The 25,077-nt window shown below is 37.2% G+C and overlaps 1 protein-coding gene and 1 pseudogene across 1 annotated transcript in view; both read left to right on the top strand.

Annotated features, from left to right (window-relative positions):
- PHTF2 (putative homeodomain transcription factor 2) overlaps positions 1-24,676 on the top strand; it is a 138,157-nt gene extending 113,481 nt beyond the window's left edge. The window contains 9 exon segments of the mRNA XM_049783854.1: positions 3,788-3,901; positions 3,903-3,917; positions 5,732-6,004; positions 6,210-6,341; positions 10,557-10,643; positions 14,633-14,788; positions 15,748-15,843; positions 20,568-20,693; positions 22,179-24,676. Of these exon segments, the coding sequence (XP_049639811.1) occupies positions 3,788-3,901; positions 3,903-3,917; positions 5,732-6,004; positions 6,210-6,341; positions 10,557-10,643; positions 14,633-14,788; positions 15,748-15,843; positions 20,568-20,693; positions 22,179-22,199 (1,020 nt within the window). The 3' untranslated portion in view covers positions 22,200-24,676.
- On the top strand, positions 20,199-20,318 carry LOC126032613 (uncharacterized; annotated as a pseudogene).
- Positions 24,677-25,077: the final 401 nt, after the last annotated feature.

Raw genomic sequence — 25,077 nt, 5'->3', positions numbered from 1 at the left:
CAATGGAATTTAGCTTTCTTCAGTGAAAGGCTACCAAATTTTTCTTGTTTGGTTTAAAATATGTTTAGATTTGAAGGATACTTTTCTGTCTGCTATAATGACTAAAAAATAAACCTAATGAAGAAATAATTGAGCACTTGAGTCAAAAAATACCCTAATGAAGAAATAATTGAGCATTTGAGACAATGTGTTCTGCTTGGAATACTGCCAGATTTAGTTTGTTTTAAAATTTTTCTTCATAAGAGTAATGAAATCATTTTTATAGGGGGAATTTTTTAACCTCTAGTCACTACTGACTACAGATAGTATAAGTATAAAATCATATTCATGTGAAGTTGTATTTTAGGAGGAAAGTTATATTTTAATGGTTATAGTTCCCACCTTTGGAAACTCCAGTAAAAGAGTTAGTCATGGTAAAATTAATTGAAAATAAAATTTGCTGCCACTTAAGTGTAAGGTGTACAGGCAGATCTGAATGACAGTAAGCAAACAGTTGAGTTTTGTAGGTTTTTCTTTTTGGGGTCATGCCTTATGAGGCTCAGTGTTTACTCCTGACTTCCTCCTGAGATGACAGGGTATAGGTGGTGGGTTAAGATCAAATACAGGTTGGCTGTGTGTCAGATAAGCACTTCTGTACTATGACTCCAGCCCTGAGACATTTTTTTTTTTAATGGTCACACCCAGCATTGCTCAGGGGTTACTTCTGGCTCTACGCTCAGAAATAGCTCCTGGCAGGCTCAAGGACTATATGGGATGCCGGGATTCGAAACACCGTCCTTCTGCATGCAAGGCAAACACCCTACTTCCAGGCTATCTCTCCATCCCCAGCCCTGAGACTTTTTAATGAAGATGAGGGGCAATCATTTTGAAAGCTTGCAAATCTCAATTTGAAAAACTCATTAAGAAGAACTATGTGAATAAGGTTATAAAATGAAATTATTTTGCTCTGATGTTTTACCTGAGTTCTTTAAGAATTTTCTCTCATTGCTACACTCCAGATACACTGTAGGCAGTGTCCATTGCTTCAACAAGGCTCAAAATATACTTGATCTACACAAATCTTGTGGTTCTTTTCATTTATCCCCATTTTAATTCACCAGTTACTATTTTTTATCTTTTGCTTTTTTTAGAAATAGAAAAATTACATTAAGTACTAGAATTGCTGGATATTGTGGCCTTTGAGCATCACTGGGCCCTGAGGACTGCTAGGTTTGGCCCTCCTAAAATTTTTAAACTATGTGTCTCTGTTTTGTACTAGTGGTCGTTGGCTATCTATTTTAGATAAAACCTCTTAATAGTCAAATATCTAAATGTAAAAGAAATTTGCCTGTAGTGTGGACTAATGGCATTATGACTTGCCCTCTACTATTCATCAATGTGTATTCTTTGTTGTTGTTGTTGTTGGGCCATGCCCGGCGATGCTCAGGGGTTATTCCTGGCTATGGGCTCAGAAATCCCTCCTGGCTTGGGGAACAATATGGGATGCTGGAAATTGAACCCCAGTTCATCCTGGGTCAGCCGTGTGCAAGGCAAACACCCTACCACTGTGCTATTGCTCCAGCCCCATCATCAATGAGTATTCTTATAGTAAATAGCTTTATATGAAGAAAATTTATGTGCAAAGTCATAACTTCTCCTATGAACTAATATTGTATTATTTTATATTTTTAATTGACATGAATTAATGCAAATTTGCATTCTCTTGAGGAAAACATACAGTTTATAAAAATATAAACAGACTATAAGACTTTTATTCTGCAAAAATATTAGATTGTTTATTAGACATTATTGTAACTTAGAAGCACTCTTATGTAAGCAGATACATCTCATTCTGGATCTGATCCTTTTGTGTTCTCAATATCTGAAAATGTAAATGTTAGTGTTTCATTAATTTAGGTGCTAAATTAATAGTCCCAAACAACCTTCTGAACAGTCTTCATTTTATTATCAGCTCCCCACAAAACCCAGTAAACTTAGCTTGTTTTTTGGTGGGGGAAGTAGCCACTCCAGAAACACTCGGGTTACTCCCTGGCTCTGCACTCTGGGGTCACTCCTTGTAGGGCTTGGGAACCATATTGGGTGCTGGGGATCTAACCTACGTTGACCACATGCAAGTAAGTATAAATATATATATATCCATATATATGTATATCTATTTAGATACTTAGATATTTAAATATATATAAGTATATATACACTTATATATATTTAAATATCTAAGTATCTAAATATATATGTATATATACCTTATATATATTTTAAGTATCTAAATTCCCTACTCCCTGTAATATTACTCTAGTCCCTCTTGTTTTTTTGTTTGTTTGGGCTTTTTTGTTTTTGTTTTGAGGTCATACCCGGTGGCTCTCAGGGGTTACTCCTGGCTCTATGCTCAGAAATCGCCCCCGGCTGGGCTCGGGGGGAGGGGAGGGGACGGGGGGGGGGGGACGGGACCATATGGAATGCCGGAATTCGAACACCGTCCTTCTGCATGCTAGGCCTTACCTCTATGCTATCTCTCCAGCCCCTCTAGTTCTTCTTGTTATAGCTTTTCTGAAAAATATTTGAAAGATACTTGATTCTATTAAGGAGGGTAAATCTAGTTCCTTGTACTTTATTTTTTTATTTTTATTTTTAATTTTTGGGTCACACCTGACAGCGCTCAGGGGTTACTCCTGGCTCTATGCTCAGAAATTGCTCCTGGCAGCTCGTGGAACCATATGGGATGCTGGGATTTGAACCACCGTCCTTCTGCATCCAAGGCAAAAGCCTTACCTCCATACTATTTCTCCGGCCCCTGTACTTTATTTTTTTGTTTGTTTGTATGTGTGTTTTAGGCCCATTATCAGGCTTACCTATTATCAGGGCTTACTCCTAGCTCTTAACTCAGGGATAATTCCTAGCAGGTTTGGGGGAAACATATGTGGTGCTAGGGATTAAACTCAAATTCTGCCTCATGCAGGATAGGCACCCTACCCACTGTACTACTGGTTTGGGTTCCCATGGTTCTATGTGTTTTAAGATCTAAAGATTTTGTTGCACCTGGGAGAAAATGTACATTGATCATTTAGACTAGAGAATACTAATTTGAAAAGTAATTTCAATGAAATGTTAAAGGTAAACATGTGAGGCAGAAGCTATCAGGATGAGTTTATTATTTATTCTTTCAAAGACATTCAAAAATAACATCTGTCAGGGACCGGAGCAGTGGCACATGCTGTAAGGCATCTACCTTGCTCGCGCTAGCCTAGGATGGACCACAGTTCGATCCCCCTAGTGTCCCCCATAGGGTCCCCCAAGTCAGGAGTGATTTCTGCACACATAGCTAGGAGTAACCCCTGAGCATCACCAGCTGTGGCCAAAAAAAAAAAAGTGTCATAATTTTGTGGTGGTCATAATCATGAGTGGTCATGAGTGTGACAATCAATAATATGAACTGTGTGATTGATCTGTTGGCCTCTTAATATATTTCTAGTCTGTCGGAAAAACAAGTGCTTTTTGCTACGTAATTGTATTTTCTTAATAATAGGTTGTCTGATATTGTCATAGGAAGTTCTTAATTTTATAAACTTTAGCTAGGATTTCGTATGCCATTTCTTCTTTAAAGGTAAAATTTTAGTGTCACTGAAATTATTTATATATTGGTATGTATGCAGATACTCTTTATAGAATATAATAAAGCATTCGTTTTGTTTTGCATGTAAAACATGTACATGAAATACTACATATACACATGTTTTACAAATGTAATTTTATAAATGATTTCACCAATTTCTGTTTCTTTTTATAGAGTTATTTACCCTGGCTCCATAGTCCCCACCCAGGATTAGAAAAAATAAGTGCTATAGTATGGGAAGGCAATGATTGTAAGAAAGCAGATATGTCTGTACTTGAAATCAGTGGTAGTGATCATGAACAGAGTTGGCGTTTTAAAATTTTACTTTCTAAACTTAAACTAATTAAGTATATAAGTAATTTACTGGAATGTTACTACCTCATTTTGTCAACCCAGAGAGGGTGGAGAGTAGTGTCCCTATATAGTTGGCTCCTTTTGTGATTGAATGCAGTGATTTATCAACCAGACCACTCATTTTCATTTTTTCCTGACCAAGAATAGATGATTCAGTCTAAAGTTTTTCCATCTTTTCTGTTCTTTTGTTTTTAGTGGACAAAATTGAGGAGCTACATATATATAAGTATCTGGGGGGGAAGGGGGGGGTGGAATATTGCTAGAGATTATTTTTTTTCTTTAGTTTTCTCCTTGCTTTATTTGTAGTACAGGTTACAAAACAAGTAGCCATTCTAGAGGGGCTGAAAAATAAAACAGGTTAAGTCAAATACCCTAGTGTGCTATCAATTACATCTATTCCTATTCAGTTCCCCTATTGTTCGTTACTCTGCCCCTACTCTCACCCCTGTCCACACTTCTAGATGCCTATCCTGGGGCCGCCTCCTACCATTGTGTATTGGGGTAATTCCAAGTACCATTTTATCATCTTGGCCCCAGCAGCACTACATTCTGTTTATAGAGGCCCTCTCCCTTATCATTAAAAACAAACAAACAAACAAACAAACAAAAAACCTAGAACATTTAAATTCATTATTAGATGGCTACTTGGATAAAAAGAAGTAATAGAGCTGGTAGTAAAAATCATGAGTGGGTTAGAGTAAAAATACTATGAATTTTTATTTCAGTTGATTTTTCTTTTATCAGATTATTCTTTCTAAATTTTGTTATTCTGCAGTTAGGCATGATTTAACTTACAATTTTTTTTTTTTTTTTTTTTTTTGTGGTTTTTGGGTCACACCCGGCAGTGCTCAGGGGTTACTCCTGGCTCCATGCTCAGAAATTGCTCCTGGCAGGCACGGGGGACCATATGGGACGCTGGGATTCGAACCGATGACCTCTTGCATGAAAGGCAAACGCCTTACCTCCATGCTATCTCTCCAGCCCCTTAACTTACAATTTTAAGTCCCATGTATGCTATGTTAGATTTTTATGTTGTGCACACTTTACATAAAGCAGGAATTGAAATTGAAATTGGGTCTAGAAAATGATCCATTTTCTGTTCAGTGTGAGCAATAAAAAGCTATTGATGAGAAGTCTCTAGAGACACTATAAACTAACAGGTCATTTATAGAACTTTAAGTATAGTAATAATAAAGTTAGCTGTTTAACTTTCTTCCCAGTTCTATCAATGTTTTTCTATTATTTAATTTTTAATTTTGTTATAATTTTTCAAACTTTTTTCTTTTACCTTTTCTTCCTTTAGAGTTTGAAATACCCATTTGTATTTTGAGCTATTTGAAGAAAAACACAAATAAGAAATTTAGTTAATAAATATACTTCTAATTTTTCTTTAATGAACTGAATTTAAATGCATGTGAAATTTTACTTCTTTAATATTTCAATAGCTGAATATTTTTAATTTTTGAAGTAATGAAATAATTAGGATTTTTTTCTCAAGACCTGGGTAGGACCAGGAACAACTTTTTGCATTTACAGAAGTGAAGAGTTCTTGAATTACTGTTTTGAAAAAACTGAAGAAAATTATGTTCTGTATCTTATGTGTAAACTCTTAAGTTCTGAGTAACATAAAATTTTTTACTCCCATATTAAAGCTATTTTACCAATGATTTCATATTGCTATAAGTATAATGTTTAATAGGAATTTATTTTATGCTACATAAAATGATATACTTTTTCTTTTTCCTTTCTATTCTCTTTGTAAAGGTGAACAATCATATACCAGGAATAGGATACCAGATTTTTGGAAATGCAATTTCTCTAATCCTGGGTTTAACTCCGTTTGTTTTCCGACTCTCCCAAGCTACAGACTTGGAACAACTCACAGCATATTCTGCATCAGAACTTTATGTGATTGCTTTTGGTTCTAAAGAAGATGTTATAGTTCTTACTATGGTTATAATAAGTTTTGTGGTTCGTGTATCTCTGGTATGGATTTTCTTTTTTTTGCTCTGTGTAGCAGAAAGAACTTATAAACAGGTGAGAATTATATAGACTTCTGAATACAGACTATTTTATCCTTTTGAAAAAAGTATTACTGAAGTATGTCAGTACTCCATTAAATCATTTTGGCCTTTCAGTTATTTCTGTTTTTGTGGTACTTAACCAAATAAAATAATAAAATTTAATATTTTATCAATTTCTATTTTTGCTAGCAATAATACTTATATTTATCTTTTCTTAGCGATTGCTTTTTGCAAAACTCTTTGGACATTTAACATCAGCAAGGAGGGCTCGAAAATCTGAGGTTCCTCATTTCCGATTGAAGAAAGTACAGAATATAAAAATCTGGCTCTCTCTTCGTTCTTACCTTAAGGTAGAATGGTATCAATAAAAGTACTCAACTTGCTGAATGTTATGATAGCTCTAGCTTCTTAGTCAATATGTATGGATGCACGTCTAGCTATATGGTCATATGTATAAATACATGTCTACAACATAGCCGTGCTTTCATGTTCTTTTAACCCATATGCAGAAATCTGAAATATATATGTAACCACTATTTTTATAGTGACATACTGTGAAGTCTAAAAAGCTAATTTGCATTTTAGATAAATAAATCATGATCATATTGTTCTTTTTTTTTTTTTTTTTTTTGGTTTTTGGGCCACACCCGATAACGCTCAGGGGTTACTCCTGGCTATGCGCTCAGAAGTTGCTCCTGGCTTGGGGGACCATATGGGATGCCGGGGGATCAAACTGTGGTCCGTCCAAGGCTAGTGCAGGCAAGGCAGGCACCTTACCTCTTGCGCCACCGCCCGGCCCCGATCATATTGTTCTAAGCTTATCTTTGCTCATTAATCTCACCAATTTTTCATCCAAATTTAGATTATAGATTTTGTTTCTATCTAGAGTGCTTATCACAAGCCAGCAGAGGGAGCCCACTGCTTAGAGAATTCTCTAAAAATCTAAACAATTGAATTACCTCACTAGTCAGGCCTTTTGCTGCTTAAAAATATTACCTTACTAAATCATTCTTTTAATTATTAAAAATAGCTAAAAGAAGCAATAGTATAAAAGCTCAGGGAAGAAACAATATTAAAGAAAATACTTATGGGGCCAGAGCAATAGCACAGAGGGTAAGGTGTTTTCCTTGCTCAGGACTAACCCAGGACCAACCCAAGACCAACCTGAGTTCAATACCCAGCATCCCATATGGGACCCTTAGCCTGCCAGGAGCAATTTCAGAGCGCAGATCTGGAGTAACTGCTGAGTGATGCTGAGTATGGCCTCATCCCCACCCCCTCAAGAAAATACTGAGGATTATTTCTTTGTTGCATGAAGAAGAAATGAATTTCATTACATATAGATTAATGATGTAATAAAATTGAACTAAAGCCAAAATATATTCTGATAGACCTAAATCTTTAGTGGTTTTTATTTTGACTAATGTAAGAAATGGCCTGGAGGTGCGAGAGTTTACACTATTTATCTGTTCTTCATATTTTAAAAATTCTTTATTTTTTAATTAAACTTTTAAATTCCAGTATAGCTCCAATGAGAATTGCTAGAAATTGACATACATTATTTTTCCTCTGGTATGGGAAGAAGAATGCCATGATCTTTATTCCTTGACTTGGTAAAAAGGCACTCCAGATTTCCTCTCATTAGCCCTAAGAGGACATGCTGTTTGTTATTTTATTTAATACACATTGATTTTATGTTAACCATATGCCATTCACTGTTAATGGAAGCTTATTTTTCCCCCTTTTTTTTGTTCTGAGACCACACTCAGTTATGCTCATAGTTTACTCTTGGCTCTGCAGTCAGGAATTATTCCTGGAAGTGCTTGGGGGAACCATAAGTGGTACCAGGTTTTGAACCCAGGTTCACAGTGTGCAAGTCAAGTATCCTAACCACTGTACTCTCTCTAGCTCTGAGAATCTACTTTCTTAATCCAGTTATGAAAGTCCCTAACCTGAGGAACTTACACATTACTGAATTTATATATTTACTTTTATACATTACTGGGAGACAGCAGTGGTACTTACTTTTGCATTTCCACATTTAGTTTAGCATCAGTCTTCATTCTCTGCTGCCAAATGTCTTGAATCCACCTACTTTTCCTTAATTTTATTTTATTTTATTTTATTTTAATTTTTGGTTTTTGGGCTACACCCGGCGGTGCTCAAGGGTTACTCCTGGCTATGTGCTCAGAAATAGCTCCTGGCAGGCACAGGGGACCATATGGGACACTGGGATTTGAACCAACCACCTTAGGTCCTGGATCGACTTCTTGCAAGGCAAACACCACTGTGCTATCTCTCCGACCCCTCCTTGATTTTATTTCTGACCCCCTCATTGAAACCAATGGTCTCTATTGGACCATTGCAATTATCTTATAACTGGCATCCCAATATTTACTCCTTCCAACACTTACTTTAGTTTATAGTTGAAGATCTTTATATAAAATACAGGTTTGAAGTGCTGAACAGTGTATGGGTTGCACAAGATTAACCCAAGTTTGATCTCTTAACAATTGCATATGGGTCCCCCAGACCCACAGAGGTCACCCCTGAGCACAGGACCAGAAGTAAACCTGAGTACCGCCAGATGAGGCCTGACAACAAGATACAAATAAAGTGTCGATTTGAGGGACTAGACTAGAGGGATAGTACTTGGATTATGGAACTAGCCTTACATGTGACTGGTCCACATTCAATCAATCCCTGACAAATCTTAGCACTCTTGAGCACTGCCTGGTGTGGTCAACCACTCCCCCATCTACTTCACCAACCCTAGGACACACATGTAATTCTTAAAACTCTGGGAAACAATTTATCCTTGCTTTTATAATAAACATTAAGGGTTAATCATGTCCTTCCTGTCATAACTCATCCCTTATCTACCTGTCTGTCTTCTCATTTTGAAACATGTTCCCCTCTACATTCCAGTCAACTAGATTGCTTTATTTCTTTGAATACATTGTGATCATTCCTTTTCTGTGCTATTGAACATTCTCTTCCTTCTGCCCAGAATACCTTCCACACACCATCAAGCCCTAAATATATGACAATATGGGATCTAAAAGAGCTCCTTAAAAAGTGATATGTGGGGCCGGCGAGGTGGCGCTAGAGGTAAGGTGTCTGCCTTGCAAGCGCAGGACCGTGGTTCGATCCCCTGGCATCCCATATGGTCCCCCCAAGCCAGGGCCAATTTCTGAGCGCTTAGCCAGGAGTAACCCCTGAGCATCAAACAGGTGTGGTCCGAAAAAAAAAAAGTGATATGTACACTAAACTTTCAGGTTTTTTTTATATTATTGTTATTTTTCTAATTGAATCACCCTGAGTTACAAAATTATTCATGATTGGGTTTCAGGCTCACAAGTTTGAGCAACAATTTCTTCACCAGTTCAGTTTGCATTTTAATTGTAGTTGAAGCAACATAGCATAGCATAGTTACAATAGCATTCTTCTTTTTTTTGGGGGGGGGGGTCACACCAGCAGCGCTCAGGGGTTACTTCTGGCTCTTTGCTCAGAAATCGCTCCTGGCAGGCTCAGGGGACCATATAGGATGCCGGGATTCGAACCACCGACCTTCTGCATGCAAGGCAAACACCTTACCTCCATGTTATCTCTCCGGCCCATACAGTAGCATTCTTAATTATGCATTTGATGTACATGTTTTTTGCCTCTGTCACCACCAAAGTGCTCAAGGTTTTCTACCACTGTCCTAATTCATATCTTTTTTTGTTTGTTTGTTTTGTTTTGTTTTGGGGTCACATCCGGGAGCACTCAGGGGCTACTCCTGACTTTATATTTTCAGAAATAGCCCCTGGCAGGCTCGGAGGACCATATGGGATTTGAACCATGGGATTTGAACCACTGTCCTTCTGCATGCAAGGCAAATGCCTTACTGCTGTGCTATCTCTCTGGCCTCGTAATTCATATCTTCCTTTTCACTTTTCTTTATTTCGTCTTGTTACCTCAGATCTGCTTCAAAGTCCAATGGATTTTTGTCCTTGGACACCAATATCTATTTTGTTGCCTTTTTTTTTTTATGCACCACATATGATTGAAATTATTTGGTATTTCTCTGTCTTTCTTTGACTTTTTGGTTTAACATGACCTCCTAGGTTCATTGAAGCAAAAGTTTTATTTTTTAGTTAAATTGTTTCATTGTTTATGCTATCTCTTCTCTCTTCTCTTCCCCTCTTTCTTTCTCCTCTTTCTTCCTCCCCTCCTCTTCCTTCTCCTCTCCTTAATCTACTCTCAGAAATAAACTGCATTTCAAGCACCAAGCCTCAATCTCTAAAGACTTTCTCAAGAAACAGTTTCTGGTTACATGCTTAGTATTTGGCCAAATGAAATATTTGTAGTCTTTGCTACTGTGGTCACTATTTTTATCTTACAAATCCAGGCAATAGAACACTTTATAGTTAAAACTTACCTGACAAATTAGGTGCATTTTCAGTATTGTGATGTCTGATTAGCCTGCGGTGCTTAATTAATACTTTAAGAGAAAACATAGAAACTGACTTCTAGTTAGTAAATACATTTTATTTCAAAGTATTTCCTTTTTTTTCTTCCAGCGTAGAGGTCCTCAGCGTTCAGTTGATGTGATAGTTTCATCTGCTTTTTTACTAACTATCTCCGTTGTGTTTATCTGTTGTGCCCAGGTGAGTTATCTTGTTCTGAATTAGATAATAAATAAAAGTACTCATATAATTAGTTGAATACATATTAATTTTTGTAATCTATCTTGGTTATCTTTATTTCCCAAAACAAACATGAGTTACTAGAGTTATAAAAATTATTTCAAACTATTTTCTATGAATTTCCATTGTTACTTGATTACCAAGTGCTCCATAAAGAATATTCAATGACCAAAATTAGAGAGTACAAAATTATCATGATGTAGTTATTGTAAATAGTAATGTGATATTTCAAGTAATAAAACATACTAGATATTTGAAATTTGTTTTGAACATCAAACAATGCTGGGTGGGAAACTACAGCTCTTTTGATTCTTCTTTTTTTTTTTTTTTGACCATACCCTGTAGCGCTCAGGGATTAATCCCAGATGCTCTGTACTCAGAAGTTACTCCGAACAAGCTCAAGGGACCATATGGGATGCCAGGGATTGAATCTGGGTCAGCTGCATGCAAAGCAACGCTCCACTGCTGTGCTATTGCTTTGCCCCTAGCTCTTAAAATCTCTGTGTAACCCTTTATAATACATATCTGAATTTATAAGATTGTAAGGAGTTCAAAATGAAAGTGAATCAGTCTATTTGTTGATTCCGTGGCAGCCATAGGCAGGGAATTGAGATGAGATACTCCAATTTTTTATTGTAGACATTTGAGTTTTAGTCTGGTGTAGTGGAAGAGGTTGAGTCCTCGAGAGACCTGCATGACTCTTTAATAAGTTTAAAACATAAACCTGGAATCTTACAATATCAGCACAAGAACATAATAAAGAAGTTTGTCCGACTATGTGGACTCTAGGTATAAAGTTTGGGTGAGGCCTTTTCCTCAGAGTATAAGTACAGGGCTGGGAGATAACACAAAGGTTAGAGGAAAGCATGTGCCCGACACTGGTTCTCTTTCTAGCACAACATGCTCCCCCACTCCCTGCCACCATAGTGCTCACTACTCAAGCCTGATTACTGTAACCCCGATGGCCTCTAAGCACTATAAGGATGGTCCAAGCAGTCCTAGACATGTAGCTCTCAGCAGCTCTGTATTCTCATGCCCTTGCATTAAATTTCTGGTCCAGTGAGTGGCTTAGAATGGGTCCTTGGGTCCTGGGCACTTCTTGGGAGCCCCACTACATATCTGTAGATCTATCTATATTACAGGTTCATGGTCCAAATATGCGTTATATAGTAACCTCTATATAAGAGGAGTCTAGAACTATATAACAGGAGCTATATAACTCTTGTTATATAACTATATTACAGGAACCTAGAATACCTTATTGTGTATATATATAAAAATAATATCTAATATATTTATATATTATATATAAGGTATTTTAGGCTCCTTTTTGCCTGACAGGAATAAAACGAAGACAATTCTAAGGACTATTCTTCAGCTTGGACATCAGGATTTTCACAGACAGCCCCTTCAGATTTCAGAACATCAGGAAAAACAAAAAAGATTTAACGATCTAACATGAGTGAATTAACAGGTCATCTATTAGCAGGATTATATTTAAAAAACTATGTTTAGGGCTGGAGAGATAGCATGGAGGTAGGGCGTTTGGCTTGCATGTAGAAGGATGATGGTTCAAATCCCGGCATTCCATATGGTCCCCCGAGCCTGCAAGGAGCAATTTCTGAGCATACATCCAGGAGTAACCCCTGAGCACTGCCGGGTGTGACCCCAAAACAAAAACTATGTTTAATAAGTAAGGAAATAGATCTAACACTAAGGAAAAAGAACAGATTTGGAAAAGAACCAAATGGTACTTTAGAGACTGGAAAAAATACAAATCCAGATATTTTATACTTTAGACTTTTTTCCCATCATGCTCTTCTCACTTATTATTCTCCCCTACTCCACTCTTCTCCTGTTCCTCCTCCTCTTCCTCCTGTTTCTCCTGTTCCTCATCCTCCTCTTCACTTGGCTCAAGGGTAACTCTTATCTCTGCCCTCAAAAATTACTCCTGGCCAGGGCCAGAGAGCTGGCACTAGAGGTAAGGCATCTGTCTTGCAAGCGCTATCCTAGAAGGGACAACAGTTCAATCCCCTGGTGTCCCATATGGTCCCCCCAAGCCAGGGGCGATTTCTGAGCACATAGCCAGGAGTAACCCCTGAACATCAAATGGGTATGGCCTAAAAAACCAAAACCAAAAAAAAAGAAATTACTCCTGGCAGTGCTTGGGAGACCATAGGGGATGCCAGGGATCAAACCCAGGTCAGCATGTGCAAGATGAATACACTACCTCTTGTACTAATGCTCTGGTACCCATCCTGCAAATTTTAAGTACTACAACAGACACCATAAGAAAAACAAAATCTGAGGCCACAGCAGTGGCGCAAGTGGTAAGGCATTTGCCTTGCGCATGCTAGCTTAGGACAGACTGTGGTTCGATCCCCTGGTGTCCCATATGGCCCTCCAAGCCAGGAGCAATTTCTGAGTGCACAGCCAAGAGTAACCCTTGAGCATCACCAGGTGTGGCCCAAAAGCCAAAAGCCAAAAAAAAAAAAAGAAAAGAAAAGAAAAGAAAAACAAAATCTGGAAAAAGACTGGCAAAGTTTAAGGTTTAAATAACATTGTTGGGACCAGAGTTATAGATAGCAGTGTGATAAGGCATTTGCCTTGCACGTGGACAACCTGGGATTAGACCTGAGTTCAATTCCCTGTATCCCATATGGTCCCGGGAGCCTGCCAGGAGCGATATCTGAACGCAAAGCCAGGAGTAACCCCTCAGCACCTCCAGGTATGGCCCAAAAAACAAAAACAAAAAAAAAGTTTGCTTTGCAAAACACATACATAACTTTATGAATTTATAAAAAGCAAATCATAGGGGCTGGAGTGATAGTATCTCAGTAGGATGTTTGCCTTGCACATGGCTGACCCAGGACGGACCTGGGTTCGATACCCAGCATCCTATATAATCACCCAAGCCAGGAGTAATTTCTGAGTGCATAGCCAGGAGTAGTAACCCCTGAGCATCACAGGTGTGGCCCAAACAAAACAAAAGAAAAGGGTAAATCATACAGCCTAAAGAAAATGATTATACAGAGTATAGAATGATAACTTACAGAGGAGGAAATATAATGGTCGTTAAGTTTGTGAAATTTTTTTTTTTTTTTTTTTTTTTTGGTTTTTGGGCCACACCCTGTGACGCTCAGGGGTTACTCCTGGCTATGCGCTCAGAAGTTGCTCCTGGCTTCTTGGGGGACCATATGGGACGCCAGGGGATCGAACCGCGGTCCGTCCTAGGCTAGCGCAGGCAAGGCAGGCACCTTACCTCCAGCGCCACCGCCCGGCCCGTGAAATATTATTTTTAATTAGGAAAAGCAAAATTAAAACGGAACTTTTATAGCCATCAGATTTGTAAGTGTTAAGAGGTTAGACCATACCAAGTATTGACAGAAATGAGAACAAAGGAAACTGATAACCAGTTAACACTCTGTATTTGCAGTTATGAATTAATTGAATATTTACATACAATTCTGTTCAGATAATGAATTACTAGAAAAAGTCTGCTATGTACACTAGCAAAAGTATACAGGTAATTTCAGCAGTGTTTGCAATAAGGAAAAGTGGCAACAGAATAGTTAATTGGAAAGTACACCAATACTTTGGGACTGATTCTTTGGCTTGTAAAAGTTTCTAGGAGTTTGAATGAGCTTAGAACGAAAATGGAAAAATATGGAAAAAAAAAGAAAAAGAAAAAATAAGCATGAACTTTATTGTACTCACAGATGGTGTGAAAGAATGGGAATGCTAAGTAAAGTTTATAGGGCCTTCAACTGAAGCTTTAATCTTAATTTATTTTGTTTTCCAAAAATTTTTATTGAACAAATTAAGATTTGATAAAATTGAATTAAGTACTTGGGTTTGATTACATTGTGTTCTGTATTTTTTTTTGTGCTTAGAATATTTCATGATGAATGTGGGATGTTCTTCATGTTATCTTTTTTTTATACTTTTAGTTGCTTCATGTACATGAAATCTTTCTTGACTGTCACTACAATTGGGAGCTGGTAATTTGGTGCATTTCATTAACACTTTTTCTTCTAAGATTTGTTACCCTTGGCTCCGAAACAAGTAAAAAATATAGCAATACCTCAATATTACTTACTGAACAGGTGAGAATTCATGTTTACTATGCCATAAATTAATTTAAGAGTTTCTGGAAGCCATGTTTTTAGATTTAAATGTATTATGCTATGAAGCAAAATTTGAAATGTGGTAAGATGCAAACCTTTCTTAAGTGTTCTGTCTTGATTCAGATTTCAAATCTAATCTACTTTATGTTTATCTTGACAGCAAAGAAGTAAAGTAGTAATTAAGAGTTTTAAGTGATTGGGCCTGAAGTGGTGGTGCAAGTGGTAAGGCATTTGCCTTGCACACACTAACCTAGGATGGACCACAGTTCGATATCCCAGCACCTCCTATGGTCCCCAAGCCAGGAGCGATTTCTGAGCACATAGCCAGGAGTAACCCCTGAGCGTCACTGGGTGTGGCCCAAAAAGCAAAAAAAAAAAAAAAAAGAGTTTTAAGTGATTAATGTTTGTTATATAGTAGAACCATCATTGGGTATTTCTGTTATCTAATAGAAATGATAAAGCTTAATACTTTTTATGATAAACTTTATTTTGTATAAATTTGTTTAATGTTTTTATTTCTGTTTTTATAGAACTTACAGCGAAATTTATTGCCATGATCTTATCAGGGGTAGTTTGAATTAGGAAATCTGTAATCCTTTAAATAAGCTCAATTGAAGGGAAGGTAGGGAAATTAGCATTTTCACTGAATGGTTTTATTTTCTTCTAGTTACTATTCTTTAAGTTGTTTCGGTTTGGGCACTAAAATTTTCCTGTTTTATTTATCTTTCAGTTATATTTGAAAATTTAATGTAATATTTTTATGAAGTACAGGAAGTTTGAGGTATATAATAAAGTATGAAGATTATTAACACTACTTATAATCTCAAAACTACCAGAAGCCCTATTAATGTTTCAGTGACTAGCTTTGATTCTTTTCTTAAAAATACTGGTTATAATTTTAAGTATCGTTAATTGTGGACTCATTTTTTTAATACAAGATAAACCTCTACTTGAAAATGGAGAAGAAACCTAATAAAAAAGAGGAACTGACACTCGTGAATAATGTTTTAAAACTGGCTACTAAACTGCTAAAGGTAAAACTAAAATTAACAGTGGATATAGGGAATGGGAGATGAACAAAGAGCTGGAATGCCTGGCTGGCAGTCAGAGGGACTGAGTTTGAGTCTCTACATAATTTCCAGCACATTGCTGGGTGACCCAGTACTGCTGAAGCTAAGTGGTACCAGACCAAATCTGACTGACATTGAACCCACTGAGCACTGCTTGGGGAACCCTCTACCTCTCCCAGCCCAAAAAAGAAAGCAGATAGATACAAATGTATTCTGATATATCTTATCCTCACATTTATAGATCTTACCTTGAATTTGGTTCTCATGATTGTATCTCAAATTTTTAATTGTATTTTATGCATTAAACATTTTCTTCAGAACTAATTTATTTCTTTAAATCTTAATTCGATGCCTTTAGAATTTATTTTTAAAAAGAACTGTAGCTGGTAGTGCTCATATTTCTTGGTCCAATGTTGTTTGTAGGTCCCTACGGCTACGTACACCAGTAGTCAAGCTTAAGGCCTTCCACATGCTACCATGGACTCTACCTTTTTTGGGGACCACACTGCAGTTTTCAAGACTTACTCTGGTTCTGTACTTAAGGGTTACACCTGCCAAAGTGCTTGGACCATATGGGGTACTATAGATAGAATCTGGGTCAGCCCTATGCAAGGCAAATTATCTGTTTAATATTCTGTTGCTCTAGTCCCTTCTATGGAGTCTGCTATTTGAGCTCATTCCCTGATTCCATATTTTTTAGAATCTTTATTTTTTATATTTTTATTTTTATTAAAAATATTTAATTGAAACCAATATATATTACATGTCTTTCACAGTTGTATTATAGGCACATAGTGACAGTGAATTAGGGCCATTTTCACCACTAGTGTTGACCTCCCTCCATCATAGTTTCCAGCATGCATCTCATACCTCCACCCTTAGCCCCCTGGTCTACCAGTGTAATCGGTCCATTTTTCTGTATAGCTTGATATAGTTTGAGTCTCTTGATTCTGTTGTCATTAACTTTGGTTTGGATGTTTAGATCTGACCATTTTTTATTACCATTCAATGATCCTGAGACCATTTGGCCTCTGGGTCCCATCCACTTTTTTTTCTATTCTCAATTTGTAGGAGGACATAGAAATATGAGGTAGAACAAGATGATTCATGTTCTATGGTTCTGTAAAAAGGTGGGAGCATCAATCTAGAAGCTTTAAATAAAAAGAAGAAGGGGGGCAGATGTGGCTTTTTTTCTTCTTTTTTTTTCTTCTTTTTTTTTTTTTTTTTTTGCATAGGTGCAGTAAACATTGGGGAAATTAGAAAGGCAATTCCCTTGGCCTAAGAGATGCAGGGTGTCTCTATCCTTGAAGCATACTGTCATAAGACCAACTACAGGCTCTGGGCATATTAGTTGTCAAACCCCAAAGTCTTTCTTTATGGTCCCAGGAAAAGTTCTGCTCAATCATGGCTTTCCAAGTCAGTCTTCTGTAATTAGAGATCTTGGCTTTTGCACAGATCCTAGGGTGAAGCCTAGGATAATGCCTTCTTTATGGTTGCAGGAAAAGTTCTGCTCAGTGGCAGTTGTTGCAGTCAGTCTTTTGTAATTAGGGATCTTGGTTTTTGCACAAATCTAAGGAGGGAGTGTCTTCTGTTCTCATCTCACTGTTATTTGGTGAGGTAGAGCAACCTACCCTTAAGAATTTTTAAATTATTTTTTAGTTTTTTGGTCATATCCAATGAGATTTAGGGGTTATTTCTGGCTCGGACCTGGCGGTGCTTAGAGACCAGATAGGATACTGATGAGGATCCATCTAGGATCAACTGCTTGTAAAGCAAGTGCCCCATCTGTTATACTATTGTTCTAGACCCCAGTTTTTAGATTCTTTTTTTGTTTGTTTGTTTTTTGGTTTTTGGGTCACATCTGGCAGCACTTGGGTTACTCCTGGCTTTGTGCTCAGAAATTGCTCCTAGCAGGCATTGGGGACCATTTGGGATGCCAGAATTCAAACACTGTCTGTCCTGGATTGGCTGCTTGCAAGGCAAATTCTCTACTGCTTTGCTATTTCATCAGCCCCAGTTTTTAGAATCTTAATGTTTAAATTCAATAGAATGGTACCTTTGAAATTTTTTTTTACCTTTGAAATTTTATGCCTTCTAGAATTTAAAAAATATTTTAAAAATTTGTGATTTAATAAAATTAAGGATTTGTCTTTTTCGGAGTATTTACTAGGGCCCACACTCAACAATGTTCAGTGCTTACTCCTCACTGCACTCAGTAGCACTCCTGGCTGAGCTTTAAGGGACCATATATGGTGCCAGAGATCAAATCTGGGCTGACTTCTGTACAGCAAGCATTTTTGTTTTGTTTTGGTTTTGGTTTTTGTGCCACACCCAGTAGTATTCGGGTTACTCCTGGCTATGCGCTCAGAAATCGCTCCTGGCTTGGGGGACCATATGAGATGCTGGGGGCTCGAACCATAGTCCATCCTAGGTTAGCGCATGTAAGGCAGACACCCTACCACTTGTGCCATCGCTTCGGCCCCAAAGCAAGCATTTTAAACACTGCATTATGTTTCCCACCCTAAAAAAAAATAATAGTTGGGAAGGATGAACCACACTGACAGTGCCCACTTAACTCCTGGATCTGCACTCAAGTATCACTCCTTGTAGGCTTAGGGGACCATATGGTGCCAGGGAATGAACTCAGATCAGATACATGCAAGGCAGACACTCTACCTGCCATATTGCCTCCTTGATGCCATTACAGTTTTTTTTAAAGTTTTATTTGGACCTCCTAGTGGTGCTCATGGCTTACTTCTGGCTCTGCACACAGGAATTTTACTCATGACAGTAGTGGGGGACAATATGGGTTACTGAGAATGAAATGCAGATCTGCTTCATGTGAGGAAAATGCCCTACTTGCTTTATTCTCTAGCCTGTAAAAAATATTTTTACAACCTAGTTTCTGTAAAAATAGAATTTTCTTACAGTTTGTTTACAAGTATTCAGAGGATTGTGTGAAATGAGTTCTGTGTTTCAGTGTTAAGGTTAATTCTACAGTTGACTGAAAAGTTTTAATTGGGTATAGGCTGTCTTAGTGTAGTTGGCATTGAAAGAACTTAAAAGAGTTACGAGTGTGTTTGTTTGACACAGATATATTGAGTACCATCAGAGCATAGACATTATGCCTGACAGGAGTAGGCTATAAAGATTAGACTGACTTCAGTATCAGCAGAGAGGAGTTTTTTAAAAACTAGAAAGCACATAGTTGATTCTTTCTTATCATAATCAGAAACCTGCAAGTTACTATAGCTCGCTCTCTTTCCCCCCTCTTCTCCCTCTCTTTATTCTCTCCCCCTCCTCTCTTTTCCACTTCCTTTACTTCTTCTCCCCTCCCCTTTTCTCTCTTTCCCTCTCCTCGCTTCTCCTCTCCTCTCCTCTCATTGGATAAACTGCAATCTTTCAAATATTTTCTGCCTCTGTCACTTGAGATTTTGTGCTCCTGGTCTCAGTGCTTCCACATTGCTGACCATGTGGCATTTTTTTTTACATGGACATCTGATAGACTCCTCCCGTAATTAAATTTCTTTACAGACAGATGGTTAGCATAGTCTGCCTATAGAGGGACCATTGCTGAGGAGCCAGTTTTATAAATCCCACCCAAGACTTTTTGCTCTTGGTCTGGAACATATGTTGAGCAATTTGAGGGCCATGTTCAGATGTGTCTTATAGAATAAATACCTCCTCTCCCTAACCCATTCAGTGTCAGCATACCTTTTTTTATGGCCCACTGCTGATAGGACTCTCATATTTCATTCATTTATTTTCATGTCTTGAGCTTGGGTACTGAATCTTAACTTTAACCAGGATCTAGCATAAAGTAGGACTTTATATATTCAGCTTTATTCTGTTAATAAATCAATCACATATTTGTGTTAAGTATTCATTTATATACTAACTTTACAAACAAGACAATAAAGAAAAACAAAATCTTCTATATTTAAAGTTCCAATTCAACCATGAAAAGTACTATTCTTGGAACCAGGCATGGGTGCATGCTAGCATTGGTCCCCCAAGCATTACTGGGTGCAGCTGTGGAGGCCTCTAAATTTACTAAAAGGGCTGCCTAAGTATCCCTGACATTGTAGAGCCTGATCCACATCACATTTTTGGACCTTTGCTTTGAACATTGAATTGACTGTCCAATTGGCTGGACACCATCAGTGAGATCTTTGGATCTTCTAAGCTCTTCTTGTGAGTTCTCCTCCCCAAGAAAATATACTGTTTATTTTCCGTTTCTACTCTTAAAATTAAATGTTTTAAACCCTCTAAACCTTGTAAACCCTCAAATCAATACTAACAATCATTTATTTGAGATAGAACTGTCATAAATTTAGATTATACTGACTGTATAGAAAGAGGAGGTACAGTAAGTGCACCCCATATACACCTCAACACAGGCCCTTTGCCTGGTCTGTATTGTGAATTGGGGGACAAAAGAAAAAACAAATTTAGATTACAGTCCATTTTAGTAAATTATTATCACCTAAAAAACTCACACTAAAACTTACAATTTCCTCAAGTAAATATTTCAGGTTTATTTATTCCAGAAGTATCCATAATTTATTATATATTTTGAAATAGTACTTTAAAATATTATATTTTATCATCTTGAAATAGAATATAACTGAAAATTGTTAATGAATATGGGCTCAAGGTTGTCTTTTGTTTCTTGTTTTCCCGGTTAGGAACTAGAGAGCCCCTTTAGGTTATATGGGCTTACCATGAACCCACTGCTTTATAACATCACCCAGGTTGTCATCTTGTCAGCTGTTTCTGGCGTTATCAGTGACCTGCTGGGATTTAATTTAAAGGTAAGTGCTTGCATTGGTCTATTCCTGACTACTTCCTTCTATTTTTATGACATTTTTATCTTATTGGTCTTACATGCATGGTTATAATATTATTTCTATAATACTATATAATTTATAAAAAATAAGTTCACACTAGTGTCAATGATATTCTTAAGAACTTCATGGGGGGCCAGAGTGGTGGTGCAAGTGATAGGGCGTTTGCCTTGTATGTACTGACCTAGACAGACTGCGGTTCAATCCCCAGCCTCCCATATGGTTCCCCAAGCCAGGAGCGATTTCTGAGCGCATAGCCAGGAGTAACCCCAGAGCGTCACTGGGTGTGGGCCCCCCCCTAAAAAAAAACTTCATCTGTACTAATTTGGGACCGACTTTATTATGATTAAGTCTTTTGGTCCTTTTTGTAGGATAAGTGGAAGTATCTATGTTTATTCATAGATACACAGTCTAAAGCAGGGATCTCAAACTCGTGGCCCATGGGCTGTTTGTGGCCCACAGCCGACCTTCAAATATTGCAGTATTCGCGATTATTCGCTTACCGAATAATAAAAGTCGTATTAGTAGGAAAAAAAATCGCATTAAACATTCGCATACCCCGAGCAGTTTCTTTCGGGGTATGCAAATGTTTAATGCGATTTTTGCGATTTTTTTTCTTACTAATGCGATTATTTTTATTGCAAATATTCGGTAAGTGAAATCCCTTATGAGGCCCTGCCTCACCCCTACTTTGCCTCCTGCAGCCCCCAGGTAAACTGAGTTTGAGACCCCTGGTCTAAAGGTTGAAAAGGAAATAAGGGAACCAGAACAATAGTAAGTGGAAGGTATTTTTCTTGCATAAGGTCAACCCAGGTTCAATCCCCAAAATCCCATATGTCCCCTGAGCCCGACAGGAGTGATTTCTGAGTGCATAGCCAGGAGTAAGCCTTGAGCACTGCCAGGTGTGGCCCCAAACATTTTAAAAGATGAAATGAGAGTTGGAGATCTGGCTCAAAGGAATGGAGCTTGTTGCCTAATTTGTGTGTGCAGCCCTAAATTTGAGCCCTGGAACTGCATACATATCACTGTCTTGTTCCCTGGATCCCCATAAAAATGAAAAGGGTTGAGATAACAGTTTAGAAGGTCAGAGTATTTCTTGCATGTGCCAAATGCTAAGTTTGAGCTCTAACACCACATCACTCCCTATCGTTAAGTACTGCCAATAATGCCCTGATTGTCCCAGCACTGCTGGATTTGACCAGCAAACACATCACTAAGCTGAACTCTGTACTGTTAGCTCTGAACCTATTCAGCTAGGAACTGACCTCAGCCTCCCTAAACATTACTTGAGAGGTCTCTCTTCCTCACACAGAAATAAAATGATGTAAAATTGGATAGTAGAGCCTGCATTCACTTAAGAATGAAATTTCACTTTGATACAACCTAATTGAATTAGTTACAACTTAAAGACTAGCTGTAAGAGTCACTACTTCTGTTGTTTTTTTTCACTAGCTGTGGAAGATTAAATCATGACAATTGAGAGAAAAGAAGATGTAGCCTCTTTTCCAGAATAAGAGTACCAACTAAGCTGCCTGAAAGCAGTCTCTGACACTTGACTTCGGGAGTCTCAGCTGGGAAATTGAAGTGTTTACATCACACTGTGTTGTGCAATTCTTCTATTTATTTTACTTTTTCACTGTTGGGTTGGTTTTGTTTATTTTTTTAACATTATTTTAGACTTTATATTTTATTTTATTTTTTAAGTTGTTGAAAGGGTGATAAAACTGATACACAGATACTTGAGATCCTGGTAATTGCTCATAAATAATTGAGAAGACAAGTCATGAAACTAGAAGCCATTGTTTAGCACTATTTTTCCATCAATGCCGTGAACTTGCCTTACCTGAAGAAAAGTTCCTTAATTTTAGAATATTGCTTTGGACTCAGCTAAATATACAAAGCATTTTCTTCGGTAAATCAAGATCCAGTCAGGGTTTCTCTTGAATTATTTTGGAACAATGCCAGGATCTAAACTGATTAAGCTGCAGTTTAAGCACCCTCAGTATTAATATATATGGTGTTACGTAGCATAACAGGTCAACAAGTGCTCTTTGATGATAAAACCCTTAATAGAGCAATAATTGTAAATGGTTACCATACTGTAAGATATTTTGATAAAAATTAACTAGTAATAATTGTATTTATTTGAAACACTGGGCTGTTTGCACAGCTCTAACTGTGCATGCTCAAAATGTGCACTTTTTAAAATTGTTACTTTTAATGCATATCTTTATATGGAATATGTTATAGTTACTAGGGCATGAAATGGTATCCTTTTGAGTGAGATATGGGGGCCAGAGTTATATTACAGTTGGTAGGGCACTTGCCTTGCGTGTGGCCAACCTATGTTTGATCTCCAGCATCCCATATGGTCCTTGTGCACTGCCAGGAGTAAATCCTGAATGCAGAGCCAGGAGTAACCCCTGAGTATCGCCAGGTGTGGGCCCTCACCACCCCCAAAAATGAAGTGCCTATTGATTACTAAAGTACATTTTGTTTACTCAAGTAAAATAATTTTCTTCCCTTAGTACTTTGTGGTGTATGCTATTCATACCACAGTCAAATAAACAATGGAACCAGTAGAATATTCTCCTAATTACCAATTATAAAACCACATCCAAATTTTCAGGAAAATTAGTTTCAGTGTACAAATTCCATCCTCTAAACTAAATATGGTACATTCCCCCCCCCCTTATCCCCATTTGTATAAGGGCTATTTTAGATGCTTTTAACCTGGATGTTTAACCCAGCCCCCCTGGCACCATCTCCCAAATAATTTTTGACAAGGACTTACTGTGTTGGCATGTTAGGTAAATAGGGTGACTATGGTGGTATCTTACATCAGATCTTGGTTTTAATTTCTCATATTTGTACAATCAAGAATGTTATAGAGATTACACAAAACATGAAGTGTTTTTGCATTTAAGAAAACTGGGCAGCTAGTTTCTTATGCATTTATTTGAAACAATCTCAAATTTTCTTGGTGCAGAATGTATCATGATGAGTATCCTTACATTTTTACCCTATTTTAGGATATTTAAAATAATTAATTGCAAGTGATTTTTTTTAGTGCAGTTCTGATTCTTAAATCATTATCTTAAGCCCAGGAATGTGTGAAGAATGTAGCCATGTCATGGTAGCACTTGGCTCTTACCATTCCTTCTGATCAGCCTAGTTGTACAGTATATTTTCTTTCTGTAGTAAACAGCATAACGCATTTGTTTTATTTGCTTGTGTTCTAATATGTTTAATAATGACCAAAGTGCATTCTGAGTCTTTTTAAGGAATGTATTACTGGAGCTTTAAGAACATACTTATTTCCTCATGTGAAAAATTAGGCTTTGTTTCTCCTTCCACTATTGTCTAATGTTGAGGTTGTTTTTAGGAATTATATTTTATAAACTTTTTCATAATAAGGTACATACCTATACAGAACTTAACATTTTGCACAGAATATATCAAATATATTTTGAGAAAAAAGTACAGCATGAGTTCTGTTAGGAAAAAAAGATGAAACTATTGTATCTCACCAAAAAAAAAAAAAAACTTATTTCAGAATGGAAATATTTTTGAGAAAAGTAGCTGAGTATACTGATTTAGGAAAATACTTGTTTTGGATTGAAACTCATTTTAACTTAGTTGGAAGTTGATATATTAAGTAAGTATACCTCTCCACAACTTGATAATAATACGTTGTATTATGTCACTAATGTGAACAGCAGTAGAATACTAAAAGAAAAAGTTGTCATTTTAAGCAACTTCAGAACATTAATGGAACTGTTTTCAAAGAAGAAAAGTTGAAACATTGCTGCCTTTAAAATTCTATGAATGAAAGAAATTGTCGTGTCAAAACAGAATTGTGGCAGGTGTTGTGTGTCAACTGTTGTTTCTTTGCCACATGTATTTGAGAGTTTTAACACCAAGTTTAAAATAAAACTTTTTACAACTGATGGCTTTATATTGGTGGTATTTTTAAAATGTACAAGTCCTATATATCTTTATGGTAATTTGTGTTTACTATAGCATTAACTCTGTTAACGGTTAAATTTGGGAATTTTCCATTTGTTTCTGTTCTTACTGTGGTGGCATAGTGAGTGTGACATGGGAGTCACATCCTTGGTTCCAGTTAAGACCTTCGGGAACACAATAGCAGACATGTCAGCATCATACTCAGAGGGTATGGTGGGACCAGGGATCAAACTCAGAAACTCATATCTACAGTTTTATTTGAGTGCAGAATAGTGAACACATTAAGTGAAAGATTTATACATTCTGCCAGAAATGTTTAGAATGCAATACATTTGGTTGTACCTAAAGTAGCAGGCTTTTTTTTTAAAAAGCACATCCCACT

Source organism: Suncus etruscus, chromosome 1, assembly GCF_024139225.1.
Source record: "Suncus etruscus isolate mSunEtr1 chromosome 1, mSunEtr1.pri.cur, whole genome shotgun sequence".
In the NCBI taxonomy this organism is placed as follows: Eukaryota; Metazoa; Chordata; class Mammalia; order Eulipotyphla; family Soricidae; genus Suncus; species Suncus etruscus.
This window is presented reverse-complemented; position numbering and strand designations above follow the sequence as displayed.